The sequence below is a fragment of the Saccopteryx bilineata genome, chromosome 11 (genome assembly GCF_036850765.1).
Source record: "Saccopteryx bilineata isolate mSacBil1 chromosome 11, mSacBil1_pri_phased_curated, whole genome shotgun sequence".
Taxonomy (NCBI): domain Eukaryota; kingdom Metazoa; phylum Chordata; class Mammalia; order Chiroptera; family Emballonuridae; genus Saccopteryx; species Saccopteryx bilineata.
In genome coordinates, this window is record NC_089500.1 from 44,131,264 (window position 1) to 44,153,448 (window position 22,185).

Below are 22,185 nucleotides of genomic sequence, written 5' to 3' on the forward strand. Positions count from 1 at the left end.
CTTTCTGATAAACTGTAGCCAGGCCGTGTGTCCATTCCGCTGGGTGTTTTGAAGCCTCACTACAAATGTACCTCACCACTTTTTTTTTTAACTGTCTTTTGGGGGTTACAAGACTCGTACTCATATGAAGGGACAGAGTGTGAGTTATCCTGTCACATGGAGTATGTGCGCTGCTGGGGTGAAAGATGGTTACATGCTCTCTCTCTCTCTCTCTCTCTCTCTCTCTCTCTCTCTCTTGCTTCTATGGGGATCAGCACAGAAGGCTCTGAGTATAAACATATCACAGAAAACCCTTGAATACAGAATTTACCTATATTAACAAGAGAAGTTGTTTCTTAGCTTTGAGACTTGATAAGGTGTTGCCAGGAAGCTTAAACACTTGAACAAAAAAAAATTTTTTTTTTGTATTTTTCTGAAATGAGAAGCAGGGAGGCAGAGTGACAGACTCTTGCATGCAATCGACCAGGATTCACCTGGCATGCCCACTAGGGGGTGATGCTCTGCCCATCTGGGGAGTTATTGTACTCTGTTGCAACCAGAGCCACTCTAGCACCTGAGGTAGAGGCCATGAAGCCATCCTCAGTGCCTGGGCTGACTTTGCTCCAGTGGAGCCTTGGCTGCTGGAAGGGAAGAGAGAGACAGAGAGGAAGGAGAGGGGGAGGGGTGGAGAAGCAGATGGGCGCTTCTCCTGTGTGCCCTGGTTGAGAATCGAACCCAGGATTTCCACATGCTGGGCCGATGCTCTACCACTGAGCAAACTGGCCAGGGCTGACACTTGAACAGTTTTTAAGGAGGAAGTTCAAAGAGAATCCCAACATCAAGTGAATAAGGCACTTTAAGACAACTAAGCTCAGCAACAACAGAAAAGATACAAAACCCTCTCGTCCTTGTGAGTTCAGACTTCCTCACTGGAAGGTTTTCTCACTGGCAGAAAGATTGTTCTACAACCCTCTAATTACTTGCCCAATCCTGTGACTCTCCAGCCAAGTCTGAGGAGTCTGGGAGCTGGCAGACAGTGCCATCTGTTGTCGCTAGTAGAAAAGCCTTTAATACACTAGGATGTACTAAACATCCTTGTCGGTGAGACGGCCTACCCATGTTTGTGGCCTGGTTCAGGCGCCGATCCTTGGCTAGAGCTGAAGCTTGCTCTGTCCGACCTTTCGGAGCTTGAACCTCTGCGTTTGGCCTTATTATTTTTGAGCAAGTACGGCTGCGACAACCGCTGATGGCTGCCAGGCTCAGGTCTCTGTATCTGATCCATCTTTGTAAACTCTCTCCCTTCTCAGAGCCTGTGCATGCTTAGTAGGTGCAAACTTTTTCATATGAAAATTTATTTTTAGTGAATAATTATGTTCAATTTATGAAACCCAGATGTACATGAAAAAAAAAAAAAGCTAGGAAGTTATTTAATCCCTTATAGGGTATGACTCTTTCCTAAGGTAATTTTCCTCCACGCATTTAGAGCATTTAATTTTTAAAAGGGTACAAATTCAGCATTATGCTATTACATTTGATTGAGGAATGCATTTATTTCTATAAGACAAATTACATCCGAATGTGGCTCCCTTAGGCTCAAGAACAGAATGAAAGGGAGCCAAGGTTAGAATCAATGTGTGTTAAAGATTATAAAGGAAAGTGTTTGTTGCTCTTTAGTAAAATGGACACGTTCTGTTTTCTGTTGTGTAGTATTATTACAGCATAAAGGATATCAGCATTGGTGGGCGGTGTGCTTGCAACGGCCATGCTGAAGAGTGCAATGCAAACAATCCTGAAAAACTGTAAGTACACTGTGTGGACTTTTTAGACTTGCTATGAATAAGTCTAATTGTTTCAGTGGATGTTTGCAGCCCATTAAATATCTCTAATACTCCCCCCTCCCCCCCCCTCCCCCCAGCCAGGCAGTGCCCCAGGGAGGAACAAATAATTGATTAGAGTTGCCAAGGGAAATAAAATTTGTCATCCTTGGTTTAATGGGATCAGAATATACATGTTCAAATCCTTCCCTGCCTTTTTAATTTTGGTAAAATACACATAATATAAAGTTTAGAATCTTAACTGTTTTTAAGTGTACATTCACATTATTGTGTAGTCAATCACTAGAACTCCTTATCTTGCAAAAATAAAATTCTATACCTATTAAACAACTCCCCATTTCATCCTAGCCCAGGCCCTGAGAGCCACCATTCTACTTTCTGTCTCTATGATTTTGACTACTCTAGGTACCTCATGTAAGTAGAATCAGGTAGTCTTTTTCTTCAGTGACTAGCTTATTTCACCTATAATGTCCTCAAGGTTCATCCCCGTTACAGCATGTGTCAGTATTTCCTTCATTTTTTTTTTTTTGAGAGAAGGAGAAACAGGAAAGGAGAGAGAGGGTGGGAAGCATCAACTTGTAGTTGCTTTCACTTTATTTGCACATTGATTGTTGTAATACAGTGGTACCTTGAGATACGAATTTAATTCGTTCTGTAACCAAGCTCGTAAGTCAGTCAACTCGTATATCAAACTGCCGATACTGGACCTGTGCACCACGCGCCAACTAGTGGCAGCTTCCCGAATCATGACTCATTTCTTGGAATTTCGCTTGGATCTCGAACAAAAATACAGACTGAGTCACAGCTTGTATCTTAAAAAATTTGTATGTTGGTCTGTTCGTATCTCAAGGTACCGCTGTACATGCCTTTGACCAGGGCTGAGCCAGTGTCCCCTTGCTCAAGCCAGTGACCTTGAGCTTTACATGCCAGTGACCTTTGGGCTCAAGTTGGCAAGCTTTGAAATTGTGTAAAAAAATCATCCCCCATTCAAGCTAGCAACCCTGTGCAGACAAGCCCACACTCAGAGCCAGTGACCTTGGGGTTTTGAACTGGCAACCTCAGCATTCTGGGTCAATGCTTTATCCATTGCACCACCACCAGTCAGTCAACAGTTTCTTCATCTTTTATGCTGAATAGTATTTTATTATGTATATACCACATTTTTAAAATCTATTTATCTGTGGATAAACACTTAGGTTATGGCCACCTTTTGGCTATACCTATTCTTGTTTTGATATTTTATTTTATTTTTTTAGGTGAGAGGAGGGGAGCTAGTGAGGCAGATTGCCACATGAGCCCCAACTGGGATCCATCCGACAACCCCATCTGGGAATGATGCTTGAGTACTGAGCTATTTTTAACACCTGAGGCTAGTGCACTCTAAGAGAGATATCCTCAGCATCTGGGCCACACTTGAATCAATTGAGCCACTGGCTGCAGGAAGGGAAGAGGATGAGAAATTGGAGAGGGAGGGGGAGAGAAGAAAATGGTTTCTTCTCCTATGTGCCCAGGAACTGAACCCAGGATGTGCATATGCTGGGCTGAAGCTCTATCCACTGAGCCACTGGCCAGCCATTTTTGTTTTTAATTGAGGTATATTTCACATAGAATAAGATGCATGATCTTAAATATTAAGTATTCAGCAACTGTATACATTCATGTTACCACCACAAGAGGGGTACTTTGGAGGACTGGAAGTTACCAGATGCTAGATAAAGTAATAATTTGCTCTCAATATTTTATTTAAAGTCTCCAACTCCCCATGAGTAGCATTCACCACTTTACTTTGGTCAGAGTAAGGTTTACATACTGTTAGACCTAGCTTCATGTTCAGGGAGAGGTACCAGCTACCTGCTTGTGTGATGTGCTTTGTGGAGCCCTCATCCCTGACAGCCACAGTCCCTAATGTTGTCAGCCCTCCTTCAGGGAGCAGGTGATGCTATCAGAGGCAGCAATGTGAATTCCTCAACTGACTAGCCTTTCATTGTCAAGAACGTGTTTATCAATGATTAATCCATTGCTTCCATGTAGCCTTCTGGAGGCTACTAGAGGTCAGGTCAGGGAAGTCCTGAGTGAGAGAGAGGGAAGAGAACAGGTTGATCTATTGCCCCTGACCCTGAGACAGAATGGCTCCATGTGGAGAGTAAAGCCAACAGAGGAGAGTTGAGTTTTCCCTCTTGGCAGGCCTGCCAGGCCTGCTGACCCTGCAGACCTGGAGGAGCTGGACTCTGGGTGGTTGTGAGTAGAGAGGCCGTAGCTCCATGCCTTGGAGAAAATGAAACCAGAACAATGACCCGCAGGTGGGCGGCTTGCCGCCATGAAAACCAGTGACCTGACAGAGGAGCTGGTGAGAAGGAAAGGGGTTTTATTCAAGTGCCAGCCACCTGAAAAGATGGGATGACTCCTGTCTCAAAAACTCATCCCCTCTTCTGGTAAAGGCGGGGTTTTTTAATACTTTTTTTTTTTTGTATTTTTCTAAAGCTGGAAACGGGGAGAGACAGTCAGACCGACTCCCGCATGCGCCCGACCGGGATCCACCCGGCACGCCCACCAGGGGCGACGCTCTGCCCACCAGGGGGCGATGCTCTGCCCCTCCGGGGCGTCGCTCTGCCGCCACCAGAGCCACTCTAGCGCCTGGGGCAGAGGCCAAGGAGCCATCCCCAGCGCCCGGGCCATCTTTGCTCCAGTGGAGCCTTGGCTGCGGGAGGGGAAGAGAGAGACAGAGAGGAAGGGGGGGGGGTGGAGAAGCAAATGGGCACTTCTCCTGTGTGCCCTGGCCGGGAATCGAACCCAGGTCCCCGCACACCAGGCCGACGCTCTACCGCTGAGCCAACCAGCCAGGGCCAAGGCAGGGGTTTTTATAAAGAGGAAGAAAGAGGGGGAATGAAAAAAAAATAGAACAAAAGAATCAAAAGGAGGAAGCTGAAAGTTTTTGCTGAGTAGACTCAGCTCAATGTGTTCAGAGAAGTGGACGAAGGTCCTATGTCTCCCAGAGTTTGTACGTCTGAAAGTCGGAGTCTTTTCCATTGTTACAGGAACTGAAGCTAACAACTAGTTATAAACTAACATTTTTTTGTTTAATGTAACAAGTGTCCACAGATTTCCACCGTCTGGCTGTCCTCTTGGCCTCAGTGGCAACATGGGGTGAGAGAGTGTGGGGGGCGAAGGGGGCAAGGAGACCTGAGGTTTCCTTCTTCTCATTCTGATGTTAACTTTTATGTGCATCAGCTGGAGGGGAACAGGCCTTTTAACTGTAACATGAACTTGGCCAGGGGTGAAAACACAGGACTGATTATATACATTTGATTTGTTGTGGAATACATAACTGTGATTACTAAACTAGTGATGTTGAATCATGGTTATAAGAGCAAGAAACTGGATTTAACATTTTATAGGAATTCTTCTACTAGCTGACTTTGTTAATACATTCTTATTTAGCTCTCCTTTATGGCTAATCACACTAATATCAGTATGTCAGTACTATAGCATATTTATTCCTGATCACAAAAGGTTCAGTTTGCCTCCAGTCTACACTAACACAACTGCCTTGCTTCCTCCTCTGGTTGGTTTGCTTCTTACCAAAAGGCTGGCTTGCACAAAATCCACATCCATAAATAGGAAAAAAAAATCTGATGTTTATATTTAAGGGGATGCAATGACTTAATGGAGGGAGCCAAGGCTGGACAATCAGAGCAGTCAGTTGCTAATAAAGCAGAACTGGCGGGAGAGGGCTTTAAGTATGGATACATAGCATGCCGACCTTGATGATGGGACATGGATCGATCACAGATTTGATTCTGAGCTTCCTACCAGTCCTCTCAAAAAGAGAAACCTGCTCAGTTTCTTATTTCACTGTGATCATAATCTAAAAAGTAATCAGTTGCTCAAGAGAAGTATCACTATTGACATTAGAACCAGATAGAAATTTCCCTGGAGATAAGGTGGAGTGGCCCTCATGGAGAGGATGCTCTAGTCAGTAACGTCTTTAATAAAGTCCTTACAGTAGCAAGGACCAGTTTTCTGTATTGACCATGAGTCAGAAAAAACAATTATTTGGAGGTGCCAATATGATTCAGACAAGTACCCAGCTTTTTTGTTGTTGTTGTTATGCTCAATTTTAATCTCCCTATAAGAGTAGTTGGACTGTATGTTCTTCAAACCATCTTCCCTAAATAATTCTTTCAGTCCAGTTTATGCAAATACATCATTGGCAATGACCTGCTATTGACTCTCACAAAATCCCGTTTGGACTACAGCTGTTCTTTGCTGTCAGTTAAATTGTTGTCCATTTGCTTTAACTGGAGGCTGAGCTGGGTCAGGGATGACACTATCTGTGAGGAGTGTAACTGAATATCTGCTGTCCCACCTCTCTCCATAGAGTGGAGGGAATCCCACAAGCACAGCCAAGAGCCTTCTTTTTTTTCTTCCCCTCTTTATTATGTGTTAAATTCATTTAGTTATTTAGATATTTACATGTACATATATACTATTTCACAGGACTATTCTTAAAGCATTGTCCTTTACAAAAAAAATTCAATGTAATCTTCTTTTTCTTTTTCTTTTACTGTTGTGAATCCTCTTTCAAGCTCAGATGAATGGGAGCTAAGAGCATGGTATTTTAACTCAATGCCGTGGCTACCACAATTTCATTATAATTTGGAAAAGTTTTAGGGCAGATGTATAATCTTTTGAATGTATATTTTTAAAGCTTTTCTTACCCCTATTCCTTGCTGGGCAATCTCAACTTTGGGCCCTGGGATGAAGCTGTTGGAGCTGGCATGGCCTCTTGAGACAGGGCCCCTTAGATCTTATGCGTAACTGTCTCTCGGTTCTGGTGAATCTCTGTGTATGACCCCAGGTTGGTAGCGAGGAATCAGAGTAGACCTTTCTCACAGGATGATGGCACATCTTGGTGAAGATGTGATACTCCACAGTCCTTGTTAAACTCAGCGCTTGTTGCTAACATGTTGATTTATTGCAATATAGTATGGTAGAGAAGAAAGAGCGGGGACTTTGGAGTCAAACAGGTTTATAATATAGCTCTCACCGCTTGACCTTTGGCACGTGTTTTAACATTTCTGAATCTTAGTGTCAACAGCTTTAAAATGGAGATAACCAGTGGTTCATGAGTGACTGTAACAACTGTCAGTTTTCCATACAGGAACAACTGATCTTAATGAAAACTTTTCAATAACTGAGCTGTACTTCACCACACGCCCAGGTTTCGGTGTGAATGCCAACACCACACCTGTGGGGAGACCTGTGATCGCTGTTGTGCTGGGTACAATCAGAGGCGCTGGCAGCCGGCCACATGGGAGCAGAGCAATGAGTGTGAAGGTGAGCCTTGGGGAGGAGCCCTGGGAGATGAGGCCGGCCTGGCAATTCCCCCATTGCTACCTAACGACGGATGCTTTTTCCCTGCTTGTGAAGAAGGTGGGATCATGTCAATCTTAGAGACACAGGCCTTTCTATTATAAGGAGTAACTCACAGATTACAGCTATAAGTGCCCCCTCTAACTCCAGATATAAATATGAGAGCAAAAATAACAATAATAATCTTTAATATGAATTACGTGTTCACTCTATGCAAGCATTGGGTTGAGTACTTTAACATACGCTGACCTCTCCATAGCAATCTAAAATATGATGCAGCCATTATTAAATTTCAAACCCTTATTATTTCTCAGGATGTGATACTGGATCGGAATCCTCACTGATTTGAGGAGAAAGGTCTGGAGAATGTGGGGGAGGTTGGTGGCTATGCAGATATCTGGGAGTATGATGGGAGCAGGGGGTAGCAGGAGGGGTGCTATGATAGGATTGAGGCAGGTGCAGGCAGGGGGGACCAGAGAAGGAAGGAGAAAAAGGCGAGAGTCTGCTTTTAATTATGGGTGTAATATAAAGTGAGGAAACTTATTTTAACGAATAAGCCCAACAACATCCAACTGAAGATATTCTTTTAAACTGCTCTATCGGGCAGCCACATATTCATTCCAATTGCTGAGAACATTTGTGTAACTTTTAGTTACTGGTTTTAGAGACTGACCTTTATTTTTGTGAATATTCTTAGTGTATGAATTGAAGATGGATTTGCTTTTCTGAAATGACCAAAAGGTGTTTGGATCTAGGTTTGTTTAACTAGGTGGGGAAGAATGAATCCATAGTGGCCAAATAGATTTTGTAACTATTAAGAAATAAGACTGATGGTTTCTCTGATCAGCGAACTTACTCAGAGGCATTTTCAGTGAAGAGCTCTGACAGTGTGTTGACAGATGCGAACACTGTTGGAAGGGGCTGATGCTCCCAAGGGTAACACCAGGTGCATCTCCAGGTCAAAGGGATGGCTATTCTCACTTTATGGTCAAGTGAACAATGACTTTCTCAGTAACTTCCCCATTCCTCTCCCCCAGATAACGGAACCAGAAAGAGGGAAAGAAAATGATCAGGGCGAGTGTGGTTTAGGATACTTTGATTGAATAAGTGTTATCACATAAACTCCAACATTAACAATTTGGTTAGTTTTTCAGACTAATGGAATCTTTCAGTGAATGACATGTTTACTCTTACACATATGAAAAATTTTAACTAATTTCTTTTCAGTAGTTTTTAATCTTTTTACATTTGTCAGAATGGTTAAAAGTTATATAAACAGCATATGGAAATCAGACCTATTAAGATCTATTTGTTAGGTACTTTCTAAATTTCATTCAAATTACTGCAATTCAGAATAAACAGACTTCTTAAGAAATAACTGTGTATGATGCAGTAATTTATTCAAATGCCTTGAATTTATTTTTAAATCATGGCACCATTGAGGAAATGAAAATAAGAAAGTGCTCAGCTTTTTAAAAACCAGGGTAACTGTAAATCTAACTCAATCTTCTTTCCTAACAGGTTTATTTGCAAACTTGTTTAAAATATACAAATTACTAGAAAGACTTAGAAAATTTGATCTAGGCAGGATATAATGAATAGATAGTGTACATAAGAGTGAATAAGAATTTTACTCATGTTAGATCTTTTTCATTTTGGCAATGGTGAAAATCTGAAGTGGGATTTAAATTAGATTTTCTAATTTTAGAATTATTACACATTATTTGTAGAAAACTTTAAAATTATTTTTAAAAAGGAAAATCTCCAGTCATTTTACTACCCAAAGAAAACCACTATTAACATCTTGTTAGGTATTTTAGTGGGGTTTTTTTCATGCTTACTTTAAATATTCAAGAGTGTATTATTTATAAAATTTTATATTCTAATCTTTTTCACTTGATATTTTTAGATATTTCCCCATATTATTAAAAACTCTCTGACATCCTTTTTGATGGCACGCAGTATTGTCATTCTGTGGCTTTAAGTGTATCCAAAAAGTGTTTGTTGAGTTTCTACTATGTTCTGGAGAATGTGCTTTATTGCAAACAGAACACAGCAGTTCTCGACTTCATAGAACAGTCAAGTAATAATTCTGTTGTTCACTTAGCCATTTCCCTGTGATTAGACATTAAGATTATTTCCAATTTCTTAATGGTTATTATACAATAGCCATATTTTATAAAATACAAAGCTGAGATGAAAGGCTTACAGTATGGACTTAGAGAATAGGCTTTCGAGTCAAACGAAGACTAGTCAGGATCCTGCCTCTCTCCTTTATGAACTGTGGGCACATCTCTTAGCTTCTCTGAGCCTCAGCCTTCACATCTGGATAAGGGAATAATAGCACCTGCCTTAGAGAGTTATTGCAGTGTTGGAGATATTGCATGTAAAGCAGGAACTCAATTATTTTTAGTAGTAGTAATAATACTGATATTCTTTTTGTGCATGCTATCTTAATTTGTTGTGATGACATATCTTTAATTTTTAAAAAAAGAGAAACCTCTACCATTTAATATCAAATGATAGCAGCTATAAATTGCATATTGTTATAGACTGAACTTCGTGTAAAAGTCCCTAAAATTTTCCACTGGGACTGTCCCTAGTGTTCTAGGAGAGACTTTATTGTAGCCCAACAGGCAGGACTATTCTCGGGGGAATTTACTAAGTGTCTCATAGTCATGATGCTGTATTAACTTAGACTGCCCTTTTCAGCCTGCAACTGCCATGGCCACGCCATCGACTGTCACTATGATCCAGAAATTGAGAGGCAGCAGGCAAGCTTGAATATCCAAGGCATCTATGCAGGTGGAGGGGTCTGCATTAATTGTCAGGTGAGGCACTATTAAAAGTGGATGTGTCACTGTAGGAAATGGACATTCATTAGGCCCTGTTTCCAAAAAGATGCCAGAAAAACTATAAAGAATTGGAAGTCTTTATTGGTATTTAGTGTCTGAAACCAGTTCTCTATTTTTGTACACAAAGGCTCTTGTGAGGTGGATGTAATTTGGGGGTTGAAGGGAAAACGGACAGAGGCATGTTTGTCCATACACCACTGCTCAGGTCTTCGTTTAAGTGTCTGCCTAAATGGAGGGAATTCCTGGCTGTTGTCCTGACTGCGCTCCATCTCACGGTACAAAGTCTCTAACACTGGAGGGAAAATAGGTGTCACCTTTGGTGCTGACCCTAAATCTTGTGCTCAGAAAGATTTTGAATCTATACTTAGTGAGAAAGTACATCAGGATTAATGATGTCTGTAATTGACACTAAACATGAGACACTGATTTTTAACAATCTTTTCTATAGGACAATTGGGTTCCCTGGAAATTAGTCAAGAGGAATATATGGTAGAGGAGGGTATAATGTTCATGAATCTGGTCTATATTGTCACTCAGTCTTATGTCCTTTTAGAATGATGTTTTGTTAATGTTACCATTAAGGAGGCACTCCTTTCATGAGGTGTCCATTTATGTCAAACCAGGGACATACATGCTTAGAGAGACCCATCATTCTCCACCTATCGCCCATACTTTATATCATCTGTCATTGAAGATAATTAAAATACAAGTAAAATGTAAGGTATAGCTTTGTTGCAAACCACAGAATTTCATGTGTACGTGAAAGAGCCCAGGATTTTTTTAGGTTATTTACCCCAAGGCCCTCAGGTAACTTGTATGCAAATTAAATTTCCAGAAGTACTGGCCTCAGATGTGTAGATGAAATGCTTTCTCCAGATGAAGGATCAAGCCCCTTCAGTATGTCTTTAAAATACATCATTCCTTCTCTTCTTTCTCTCAATGATATTATGTTTTGCACTTTGGTGTTCCAAAAAGCATCAATATAGTCTTTTTTTTTTTTCATAATCATTGCAAAAGCATTTTTCTTTTGTATATGAATTATTGAAGTCTTGCTTAGGTTCACTGCATTTTTATCCAACTTAAATTTAAAATGCCTTTGTTTAAGTTAGGTATTTAGTTAGCTTAATTAACTTAATTTTTTAACGGTAATGAAATATACACAACATAAAATCTATAATTTTAGCAATTTTAAGCTTAAGAATAATTAACTTTTATGTCACAATTAAAGAGCAAGGACAGAGCTCTGTTTCTGTTATGGTTTAGTAGCTTCATTGGACCCAAACCTCCCACAGATAACAACTATAGACTATAGACATAATACAAAACAAAAAACCAAAATGACCCCCTTCTATAAACAATAATCAGAAGACACTAGGGCAGGGGTCGGGAACCTATGGCTCTTAAGCCAGATGTGGCTCTTTTGATGGCTGCATCTGGCTTTCAGACAAATCTTTAATAAAAAACAACAATAACATTAAAAATATAAAACATTCTCATGTATTACAATCCTTTCATTTCCTACCGCTCATGTTCATGGTTGCGGGTAGCTGGAGCCAATCACAGCTGTCCTCCGGGACAACACCAAATTTTTATTGGATAATGCATAACGTATATGGGTCGTTGTATGGCTTTCATGGAATTACATTTTAAAGTATGTGGCATTCATGGCTCTCTCAGCCAAAAAGGTTCCCGACCCCTGCACTAGGGAGTAAACATAAGCAGGAGGAAACTGGGAGGAACTGCCACTTGGTGAAGATATCAGCGTTGTTATAATTTTTTTTTTAACTTTTAGCCAGTGGGCAGGTCAAAGCTGACACCATGTGGTGTGGCTAAAATTCCTCCAGAAAATATTGAGTCTATCTGGCCTGAAGAACAGGAGGGCAGAGCTTGGGACAATCACAACTTTTGGAAAGTGAGTGGGGAGTCCAGGAAAAAGAAATCAAAAGAGAGTAAATAAAACCCTAATTCTGTATATAAACTTTTCTTAAGTTTATGACTGATCCCTGAACCATTTATGCACAACTAAGACTAAAATAATTTATTTGAGATTTGAGTTACTACTCAAGAGTAAGAGTTTGCAGTTTGAGTAAAGTTAATCGTCACATCTGAATAGTCCTGTATCTATAAAAATATTGAACTTATGATAAAAAATTTCTGACAAAGAAAGTGCCAGGCCCAGATAGTTTTGCTGCCAAATTCTATTAAATATTTAAAGAAGAAATAACACCAATCTTATGCAAATTTTTCAGAAAACAGAGGAGAGAATGCTTCCCAACTTGTTTGATGAGGCCAGCATAACCTTAATATCAAACATAACAGATAGACAGAATATAAAATTGCTGACCCATATCTGTTATGAGCATCATATATTCAAATATATATATATATATATATTTAGTGAGAGGAGGAAAGGCATAGAGACAGCTGCCGGTGTGCACATCAACAGGGATCCACCCAGCAAGCCCACTAAGGGGTGATGCTCTGCCCATCTGGGCTCTTTGCTCTGTTGCTCAGCAACTGAGCCATTTTTTAGCACCTGAGGTAGAGGCCACAGAACCATCTGCAGCACCTGAGGCCAACCATCTTCAGCACCTGAGGCCAACTTGCTCGAACCAATCAAGCCATGGCTGGGGGAAGAGAAGAGAGAGAGAAGTGAGGGGGGAGAAGAAGCAGATGATTGCTTCTCCAGTGTGCCCTGACTGGGAATTGAGCTCAGGACATCCACATGCCAGGCTGATGATCTACCACTGAGCCAACCAGCCAGGGTCTATTCAAAAATATTTAACAAAATATTGGAAAATAGAATTTTTATTTTTATTTTTTTGTATTTTTCTGAAGCTGGAAACGGGGAGAGACAGTCAGACAGACTCCCGCATGCGCCCGACCGGGATCCATCCGGCATGCCCACCAGGGGGCGATGCTCTGCCCCTCCGGGGCGTCGCTCTGCCGCGACCAGAGCCACTCTAGTGCCTGGGGCAGCGGCCAAGGAGCCATCCCCAGCGCCCGGGCCATCTTTGCTCCAATGGAGCCTTGGCTGCGGGAGGGGAAGAGAGAGACAGAGAGGAAGGAGGGGTGGGGGTGGAGAAGCAAATGGGCACTTCTCCTATGTGCCCTGGCCGGGAATCGAACCCGGGTCCCCCGCACGCCAGGCCTACGCTCTACCGCTGAGCCAACCGGCCAGGGCAGAAAATAGAATTTAACAATATAAGGATAATACATTATGACAAGTAAATTTCATTTCAGTTTAATTTCAGCAAGGTTGATTGAACATTCAAAAGTCAATCTGTATAATTAATCATATTAATAGAATGAAAGAGAAGAATCTTGTGAAATATCATTAGACAAACAATACTCATTCTATGATAAAAATCAGCAAATTAGAAATAGAAAAGAAATTCTTCAATTTGATAAAGTATTTATAAAAACCTACAACTAACATTATATTAATGGTGAAATATTGAACTATTTCCTTTTAAAGATTAGGAATAAGGCAAGAGTGATTGCTTTTCACTACTTTTATTTATTATGTTTTTAAAATTTTTTTTAATTGAATTTATTGGGGTGACATTGGTTAACACAATTATACAGGTTTCAGGTGCCCAGTTCTACAATATATCATCTGAATATTGCATTGTGTGTTCACCACCCACAGTTCCCTGGAGGTCCTAACTGTTGCACGAGGCAAGAAAAGGAAATAAAACATACTAAGTTTGGTAAGGAAGAAGCAGAACTGCCTGTCTTTGCAGATGACATGGTTATTTATGTAAAGAATCCTAAGGAATATACAAAACAACTACTATAACTAATAAGGGAATTAATAAGACTGTGTGATACAAGGAAATTATGTTAAAATTTTATTTTTTATATACTAGTAGCAAGCAATAGGAAAATGAAACAAACATTCAATTTAAAATAGGGTAAAAAAACCCATAAAATTCTTAGGAATAAATTGAACAAAAGATATGCAAGACTCTAAACTAAAGCTAAATAATATTGCTGAGAGAAATTTTGAAAGACCTAAATAAATGGAAAGATATATTTCTGTATTAGAAGACTCAATATTATTAAGATAGCAATTCTCCCCAAATTGATCTGAAGATTTAAAACAGATATTTTTATAGAAATTGCCAAGTGGATTTTAAAGACTATCTAGTCATATAAATGACCTAGAATATCCAAAGCCATATTGAAGAAATAGATTAAAGTTAGAGAATTTGTATTATTTTACTTCAGGACTAAAAATAAAGCTACAGTAATCAAAACAGTATCATATCAACATATGAACAGACAAATAGATTAGCATAACAGAATAGGGAGTACAGAAATAGACCTACACTTACACAGGCATTTGGTTTTTGATAAAAGTATCAAAGCAATCCAAAGGGGTGGGGTGGGATAGGGAGAAAGTCCTTTCAACAAATGGTTCTGGAATAATTGGATGTTTATATGGGAAAAGAAACCTTAACCCCTACCTCACAACATATACAAAAACTAAATTGATATAGCTCAGACTAAAATAATCATAAAACTATAAAAGTTTAAAGAAAAATGTAGGAGAATATGTTTGTGATTCAAAGAATGAGACAAGTTTTCTTTGGTCACAGAAAACCATTACCATGAAAAACTGACAGATTAGGACCTGGCCGGTTGGCTCAGTGGTAGAGCGTTAGCCTGGAGTGTGGATGTCCTGGGTTAAATTCCCAGTCAGGGCACACAGGAGAACTGCCCATCTGCTTCACCACCCCATCCCTCTCGCTTCTCTCTCTCTCTCTTTCTCTTCTCCTCCTCTCCTGCAGCCATGGCTTGATTAGAGCAAGTTGGCCCCAGGCGCTGAGAATGGCTCCATGGCCTCTACCTCAGGCACTAAAATATGGCTCCACTTGCAACGGAGGATGGACACCAGGTGGGCAGAGCATCGCCCCTCTAGTGGGCTTGTGGGTGGATCCTAGTCAGGGTGCATGCAGGAGTCTCTCTGCCTCCCCTCCTCTCACTAGACCAAAAAATTTTTTAATTGACAGATTAGAGCTAATCAAAATTAAAAGTTTCTACTCACAAAAAAAAAAAACACTATTAAGAAAATATACAGGCTACCTGACCAGGCGGTGGTGCAGTGGATAGAGTGTCAGACTGGGACACATATGACCCAAGTTTGAAACCCTGAGGTCGCCAGCTTGAGCGTGGGCTCATCTGGTTTGAGCAAGGCTCATCAGCTTGAGCCAAGGTTGCTGGCTTGAGCAAAGGTGTGACTTGGTCTGCTGTAGCCCCCCAGTCAAGGCAAATATGAGAAAGCAATCACTGAATAACTAAGGTGCTGCAATGAAGAATTGATGCTTCTCATCTCTCTCCCTTCCTCTCTGTCTCTCTCTGTCTCTGTCACAAAAGAAAAAAGAATAAGGAAAAATATACAGGTAAGCCATGCACAGGGAGAAAATATTCACAAAACATAAATCTGACAAATGGTTGGTATTCAGGATATATAAAGAACACCCATAGCTCAATAATAAAAAGACGAATAACCTAATAAAATATGCACAATATTTGTACAGCCACCTCAGAAAAGTAGGCATATGAATGGCCAATAAGCATGCAACAAATGGCTTAACATTATTAGTTATCAGAGAAATGCAAATTAAGATTACAATTTATCACTAATTTTGGTGAGAATGTGGAGCAACAATACTCATGCATTGTTGGTGTGAATGAAAATTGATACAACTACTTTGGGAAAATGTTTTGGCAGTTTTTAAAATAAAATTAAACATACACCTACTCCATGACTCACAAATTCACTCAGAGGCATTTATCCGTGAGCAGTGGAAATGTGTGTTTACAGAAAGTTTATAGCAGCTTTATGCACGATAGCACCAAAGTAGAAACAGCCCAGGTTTCCAGCAATAGTAGAATGAATGAACAAACTCTGACATATTTGAACAATGAAATACCAACAAACATTAGAGAGGAACAAATTACCGATGCATGCAACAACATGCGAGAAGCTTAACAACATCATGCTAAGTGAAAGAAACTTCCAAAAAAGAATCTATATAGTATGAGAACCATTTAAGTGAAATTTTGGAGTAGGAAAAACTAATTAATAGTGGAGAAAAATCAGAACTGTGATTGGCTCTGGGAAGGTGGTGATGGGGGCTGACTGAGAAGGGTCGTGGGGCACATGCTGGGGTGACGGTATTGTTCTCTATCTAGATGGAGATTTGAGTTTCACAGATGTATGCATTTGTCATAACTCACAGAATGTACAGTACAGTTAAGAGCTTTGCACTCATATATAAATTTTACACCAAAAAATTATAAACAAGCATTGAATTCCAGTTAATTATAAACATGCTAGAGTTTTGTGGCAAAGTGACTGTACTTGCACTGTATTTTGAAATGCATAAAAAAATAAGATGGACTGGTGGATGGATAGAGAGTGAGTAGAAGGGTAAGTATGTGATGAAACAAATATGGTAAAATGTCGATGGTAGCCTCTACATGGGGGGGTGCAGAAGTGTTCACTGTAAAACTTTAAGTTTTTTACAATAAAAGTTTTGGGGGAAAGAGCAATGAAAGAAGGCAAGAAACAATATTTTTTGCAGTTGACTCTTCAATATTTTTCCCTTTCATGAAATATTGATGTTCTTAATTAAGACTGAAGATTACCCAGTTTGTTTGTGACGATGCTCGAAGCGCCTTGACCTCCATGAACTAAAACAGAGTCGTCAGCTTCTTCCATGGAGCCATCCCTTGTGATCTAAGTCTTGAGCTTGCTCCCTAGCTGTTTGTGTCCTTGCTGATTTGGTCTCACTATTTCCAAACTGTCGGTCTCCCACACACACATACCCCACACACAGATGAGAGATGGGATCAAGAAACAGATGGAGCCCTGGCCGGTTGGCTCAGCGGTAGAGCGTCGGCCTGGCGTGCGGGGGACCCGGGTTCGATTCCTGGCCAGGGCACATAGGAGAAGCACCCATTTGCTTCTCCACCCCCCCCCCCCCCCCCGTCCTCCTTCCTCTCTGTCTCTCTCTTCCCCTCCCGCAGCCAAGGCTCCATTGGAGCAAAGATGGCCCGGGCACTGGGGATGGCTCCTTGGCCTCTGCCCCAGGTGCTAGAGTGGCTCTGGTTGCGGCAGAGCGAAGCCCCGGAGGGGCAGAGCATCGCCCCCTGGTGGGCGTGCCGGGTGGATCCCGGTCGGGCGCATGCGCGAGTCTGTCTGACTGTCTCTCCCTGTTTCCAGCTTCAGAAAAAAAAAAAAAAAAAAAAGAAACAGATGGAGCTCATGTGGGTACTTTCCCTCCTGCAGCCAATCCAACAAGATGACAGAAAAGATAAGACATAAGCAAAATACCCTCTCCCTCTAGAATGCACAAGGGCATGAAAAGTAAGAGTGTCATTAACAGACTGGGAATTTCAAGAGATTCTAGAAAGATAGAAAAGAGAAACATGCATAGGCAGGAGAACATGGTGACTATTGGAATGATGTGGAGATACTCCAATGGGCAACAGATAGAAGAAATGAACTGTGGAGCTGCATTCAAACCTGTAAATGTATTGGAGTTTATAATAGAAGACCAATATGGAGAGGCATAACGTGTTTCCAGACTCAATATTATAAATATACCATTTCTACAAAACTAATCTATAAATTCAGTGCAGTTGCAATCAGAATTCCAACAGGTTTTTTTAATGAAGATTGACAGACTGAATCTGAAGTTCTTTTTGATAAAATAATATATGAGAATAAGTAAATAATTTGGAGGAAAGTTGTCTTCAGAAATATCAAAACATTCCACAAGTATGTATTAATTATGGACTCAATGTAGGAATCAATAGTTCAAGAGAACCTAATAGAGAATCTAGAAACATATTATTGTAGTTGTTAAAATTTGGTTTATAGTAAAATTGGTATTTCTAATAGAAGAGAAAGATGGACACTACATAAATGATATTGGGACAGTTGGCTCTGCATATTCACAAAAAAAATAACCATATCGTATGCTATCCACAGAGGGACAAGGGGAGTCTTGACAAAGAATAGAGGAGAGAGGGTGCTGCTACAGCAGGTCAGTTGGCTCGGTGAACTACATACAAGGTGATGCCGCTTTAAGAAGAAGTTGGAATTTGCTGATAGAACACACATATCCTACGGCAAGGTCTGCCTATCAGAAACCCGCTGTCTTAGTTCAGGCTGCTATAACAAATATACCATAGTCTGGGTGGCTTAAAAAGTAAACAGGTATTTCTCACAGTTCTAGAGGCTGGGAAGTCCAAGATCAAAGAGCTGGCAGATCCAGTGTTTGGTGAGGGACCACTTTCTGGTTTGCAGGTAACTGCCCTCTTGTTGTAGCCTCATATGGTGGAGAGAGAAATTCTCTCTCCTCTTATAAGTGTCACTAGAGGAGAGAGAATTTCTCCTCTAGAGAAATCACGAAGGCTCCACTCCCATGATCTGATTCCCTCCCAAAGACCCCATCTTCTCAGACCGTCTTCTCAGACAGGATTTTTTAATGAAGATTGACAGACTGAATCTGAAGTTCTTTTTGATAAAATAATATATGAGTATAAGTGAATAATTTGGAGGAAATTTGTCTTCAGAAATATCAAAACATTCCACAAGTCTGTATTAATTATGGACTCGATGTAGGAATCAATAGTTCAAAAGAACCTAATAGAGAATCTATTCTGGGGGTTAGGTTTCAATATGTGGACTGGGGGGTCAGGGGGTACAGACATTCAGTTGATAGCACCAGCTCACCTGGCTGCCTGCCACCTTTTCTGTGCTGGAAGTGGGAGAATGAGAAGTAGCTGCCGTAGCTCTGGCTGGTAACAGGAAGTGGGGCATCACAGGCAGGCTAGCCTGGAGACTTCTAGGTGGTCAGGCAGGCAGCGTGTGAGAGCCAGAGTATTATTCTGAGAGCAATCACTTGTCAGAGATGGCCATATTCTCATGTGGAATTGATTTTATTTTCAGTTCTTGGGTTTGCAGTATGTGACATTTTAAATGCGTATCCAGTTCCCTGGGAGGTAGCGTTTGAGTCAAGACCTGAAAGAAGGGAAAGACTGAGGCAGGCAGCTGCCTGGGGGAGAGTGTTTCAGGCTGAGGGGACAGCAGAGCAAAGGGCCTTGAGTGGGAGCAAGGGGCCCATGTGGCCAGAGGGAAGTGAGCTGGCGTAGACAAGTCAGAGAAGTGACAGAGGCCAGATCATGTTGGGCCCAGGAAGGAAAATCAGATAGGGGCTTTTCAGGAGCATGTGGTCAACAAGTGGACTAGCCAGTGGCCTCCAAGCACTTGAAGGTCACAGAAATGGAAGTCAGCAACAGTGTTGTGGGTGTGGCCACAGAATTGAGAGACACAAAAATGGGTTTTACCTGAAGATTGAAAGGCATCTTGGAAAAGTTTGCTTAGAGGATTTCGGACCAAAGAATGATCAGAGCAGAGCCGGCTTTCTAGGTAAGCATACCTAGCTCTCTAGGATGTGCCAAAGGAGGGGTGTGAACATGGGGCGGCTTGCCTCCTTTATAAATCCATTAGTGCCCGCCCATTCCTCTCATTAGCTAAGGTTTTCTCATCTTGTTAAGTGTCATGTAAATGCAAATTCAAGTTCCCACTCCTCCCAGTGAGATTGCGTCTTCAGTGCTTCCAATATAGAAATTAGAAAGTCACTGTGTTCAGGTCTTGAGCTGGCCTTGGCCCAGCCATGACCCTGGTGCTCATAGATATAAAGTGTGTCATCACCTTCAGGGTGCAGTGTGGGTCCTAGACAACTACCTGAGATCTGAAGGCAAACTACAGGCATTGTCCCATCTGCAGGGTGATTTGTTGTTTTCTTTCAGTCATTAGTTACTGATCTTTGTGTCTTAAAAATGTAACTTCTCTGTGGCAGATGTTTCGTTGACAAACTTTGTAGAAGAGGGAAAAGCTTGGGCTGCCCACTTCAGAGAACTTTTCCTCATTTCCTACTCCAGTGGGTAAAAATTGTGGAGCCTCTTGTCCTCTGTCTATTATAAGTCACAGTGGCAAGACCAGAGTTGAGAGGATAATTGACATTTGATGGGAAGGACGGTGGACTACAGCTGTTTCTTATTTTCCCAGAATGTTTATGCATATGCAAATATTAAGTCAGAGAAGTGACTAGTCTGGTTTTAGACCTCAATGCTAAAGTGAAATCAGATTTTCGCCCACAGGACAAGGAGTTGTAATAAATAAAAGTCTGTAATTAATAAAATCATCTAAAGTGGGGGAGAGGATACAGAAAGCACCTTTGTTCTCCCCTCTGTGTTTCTATGCAGACTCATTTTGGGTTCAACTGTGTTATATTTGTTCTTTTTAACTTCTAATTGCCTGTCCTTTCATTAATGAAAGAACACTGTCCTCTTAATTGTTTCCAAATTAGAAAGCAAAAGAGGCAGGATTGAGTTCGATCCATGGTATACGGTTCTTGGAAACTGGTGATGCATGTCGGGTAATTTGATTTTGTGGCAATTAAAAGGATTAATCATGAAATATAAAAAGCCTCAGTATTATACTTTAAAATGGGCTCTGTGTGTGAGACTCATGCCCACATTTTCCATTCATGTGACAGAAATGTTTGGGAAATGGCTTCATGACTAAAGCACAGATAAAATTAGAGTGGAGAGAGAAGATCTGTAGTTGAAATTTCTTCCAAAACCGAGAAGATAAAAAATATACACATGACCCTTTATTCCTCAGGTTAAACTAAGGGTTATTTATTATCTATCACGTCTTTTAAATAAAGCTTTGAAGAGCGGTCCTCTTGAGCTTTTTTTCTCACTCAAAAGGAAGGTGCTTCATTCTGTGATGGGGGGAAAACATGGTTTGTCCATTTCCTGTCCTCTTTCAATGGGAAAAAAAAATTCCAGAGCCAAGTGTAATCCAGTGTCCTCTGGTGAATCTTGGAAAGTCAAGGTCAAGAACAATGTTTTCTTCGTTATGTTTTGTTTGTTGGTTTTGTTTTAGTGATGTCGAAATTACAAGTGTATATGACAGAATTAAGTCTTTGGATGAAAATAAGAACTTCTTTAGTACTATTTCCTCTAAATTTCTTGTTTCTTTTTAGCACAACACAGCTGGTGTGAACTGTGAACAGTGCGCGAAGGGTTATTATCGCCCCCATGGCGTTCCGGTTGAAGCCCCGCATGGCTGCATCCGTAAGTTTTATTTCAACCTGGTTTGTCTTACAGGGAGGTCAACAGCCTAAATTCTGAACAGTTAATGGCTCCCTTCTTTCCCTCTTTCTTCATCTTATCAGCTCACTTCTTACTGTGTGACCTCAGAGAGTTACATAATCTCTCTGAGCCTCAGGTTTCTTATATATAATAGAAATGATAATATTTTCCCCAAGTTTAAATGAAATGCCTTCAAAGGTCCCTAGGTAAATACTAAGCAATGAACCTATTACATACTAGGCCCTGGTCACAAATGTCAGTTCTGCCACTTTCTGTTATGTTGACATGTTTCTATGATCTTCTATATTTTTTTCAGAAGTAGCATCAAGACAACATAGTGATGATTTTACAAGGATTTAATAATAGTCACACTGTTTAAAATACCTACATTTTATCACACGTTTGTTATATGCAAGGCATTGCCTAAATACTTTCACAAATTGTATCAGAATTCTCATTTTTAGCTATGCGGAAACCAAAGAGTCTGAGTAGTTTAATATTTTGGCTCAGGTGATGAAACCACTAACCAGTAGATCCAAGAAATCATTCATATCTGGCTGGAGTCACTGTGCTATATCACATCCATTATATAGAAAAATGCCGCTGGTTCCTCCCTGTGGAATTATCAGTCAGAGGTCTGATTATGGACTTTATCCTCCCTGTGTATCCCACTGGGTTCTTTTCTGTTTTCTGGCTGCCATGGTTGGAAAACAGCCCCAGTCCTGAAGTTGGCCTCTGTGCCTACCATTTCCCAAATTCCATGTGTCATATTACTAAGATTTGAAGGCATCAGAGTCCAAACTATGTGTGAACTCTGATCTGTCTCCATCTAGGACATTCTTAAGTGTGTTCCTTTTACCCCTCCCTCTTTCACATCATCCTGTGAAGGAATATGTCTGTTATTTTCTTGTGCCCATGAAAAATAGGCTTTGGCAAAGGGAGACAGACATCATGAA

The 22,185-nt window shown here is 40.8% G+C and overlaps 1 protein-coding gene across 2 annotated transcripts in view; it reads left to right on the forward strand.

Moving 5' to 3' along the window:
• LAMA3 (laminin subunit alpha 3) overlaps positions 1-22,185 on the forward strand; it is a 308,158-nt gene that overhangs the window by 90,703 nt on the left and 195,270 nt on the right. For both annotated transcript variants that reach the window (XM_066246337.1, XM_066246338.1), the window contains exons 6-9: positions 1,687-1,778; positions 7,036-7,151; positions 9,900-10,018; positions 21,121-21,211. In XM_066246337.1, coding sequence (XP_066102434.1) covers positions 1,687-1,778; positions 7,036-7,151; positions 9,900-10,018; positions 21,121-21,211 — 418 coding nt within the window. The remainder of the gene's footprint in view (positions 1-1,686; positions 1,779-7,035; positions 7,152-9,899; positions 10,019-21,120; positions 21,212-22,185) is intronic.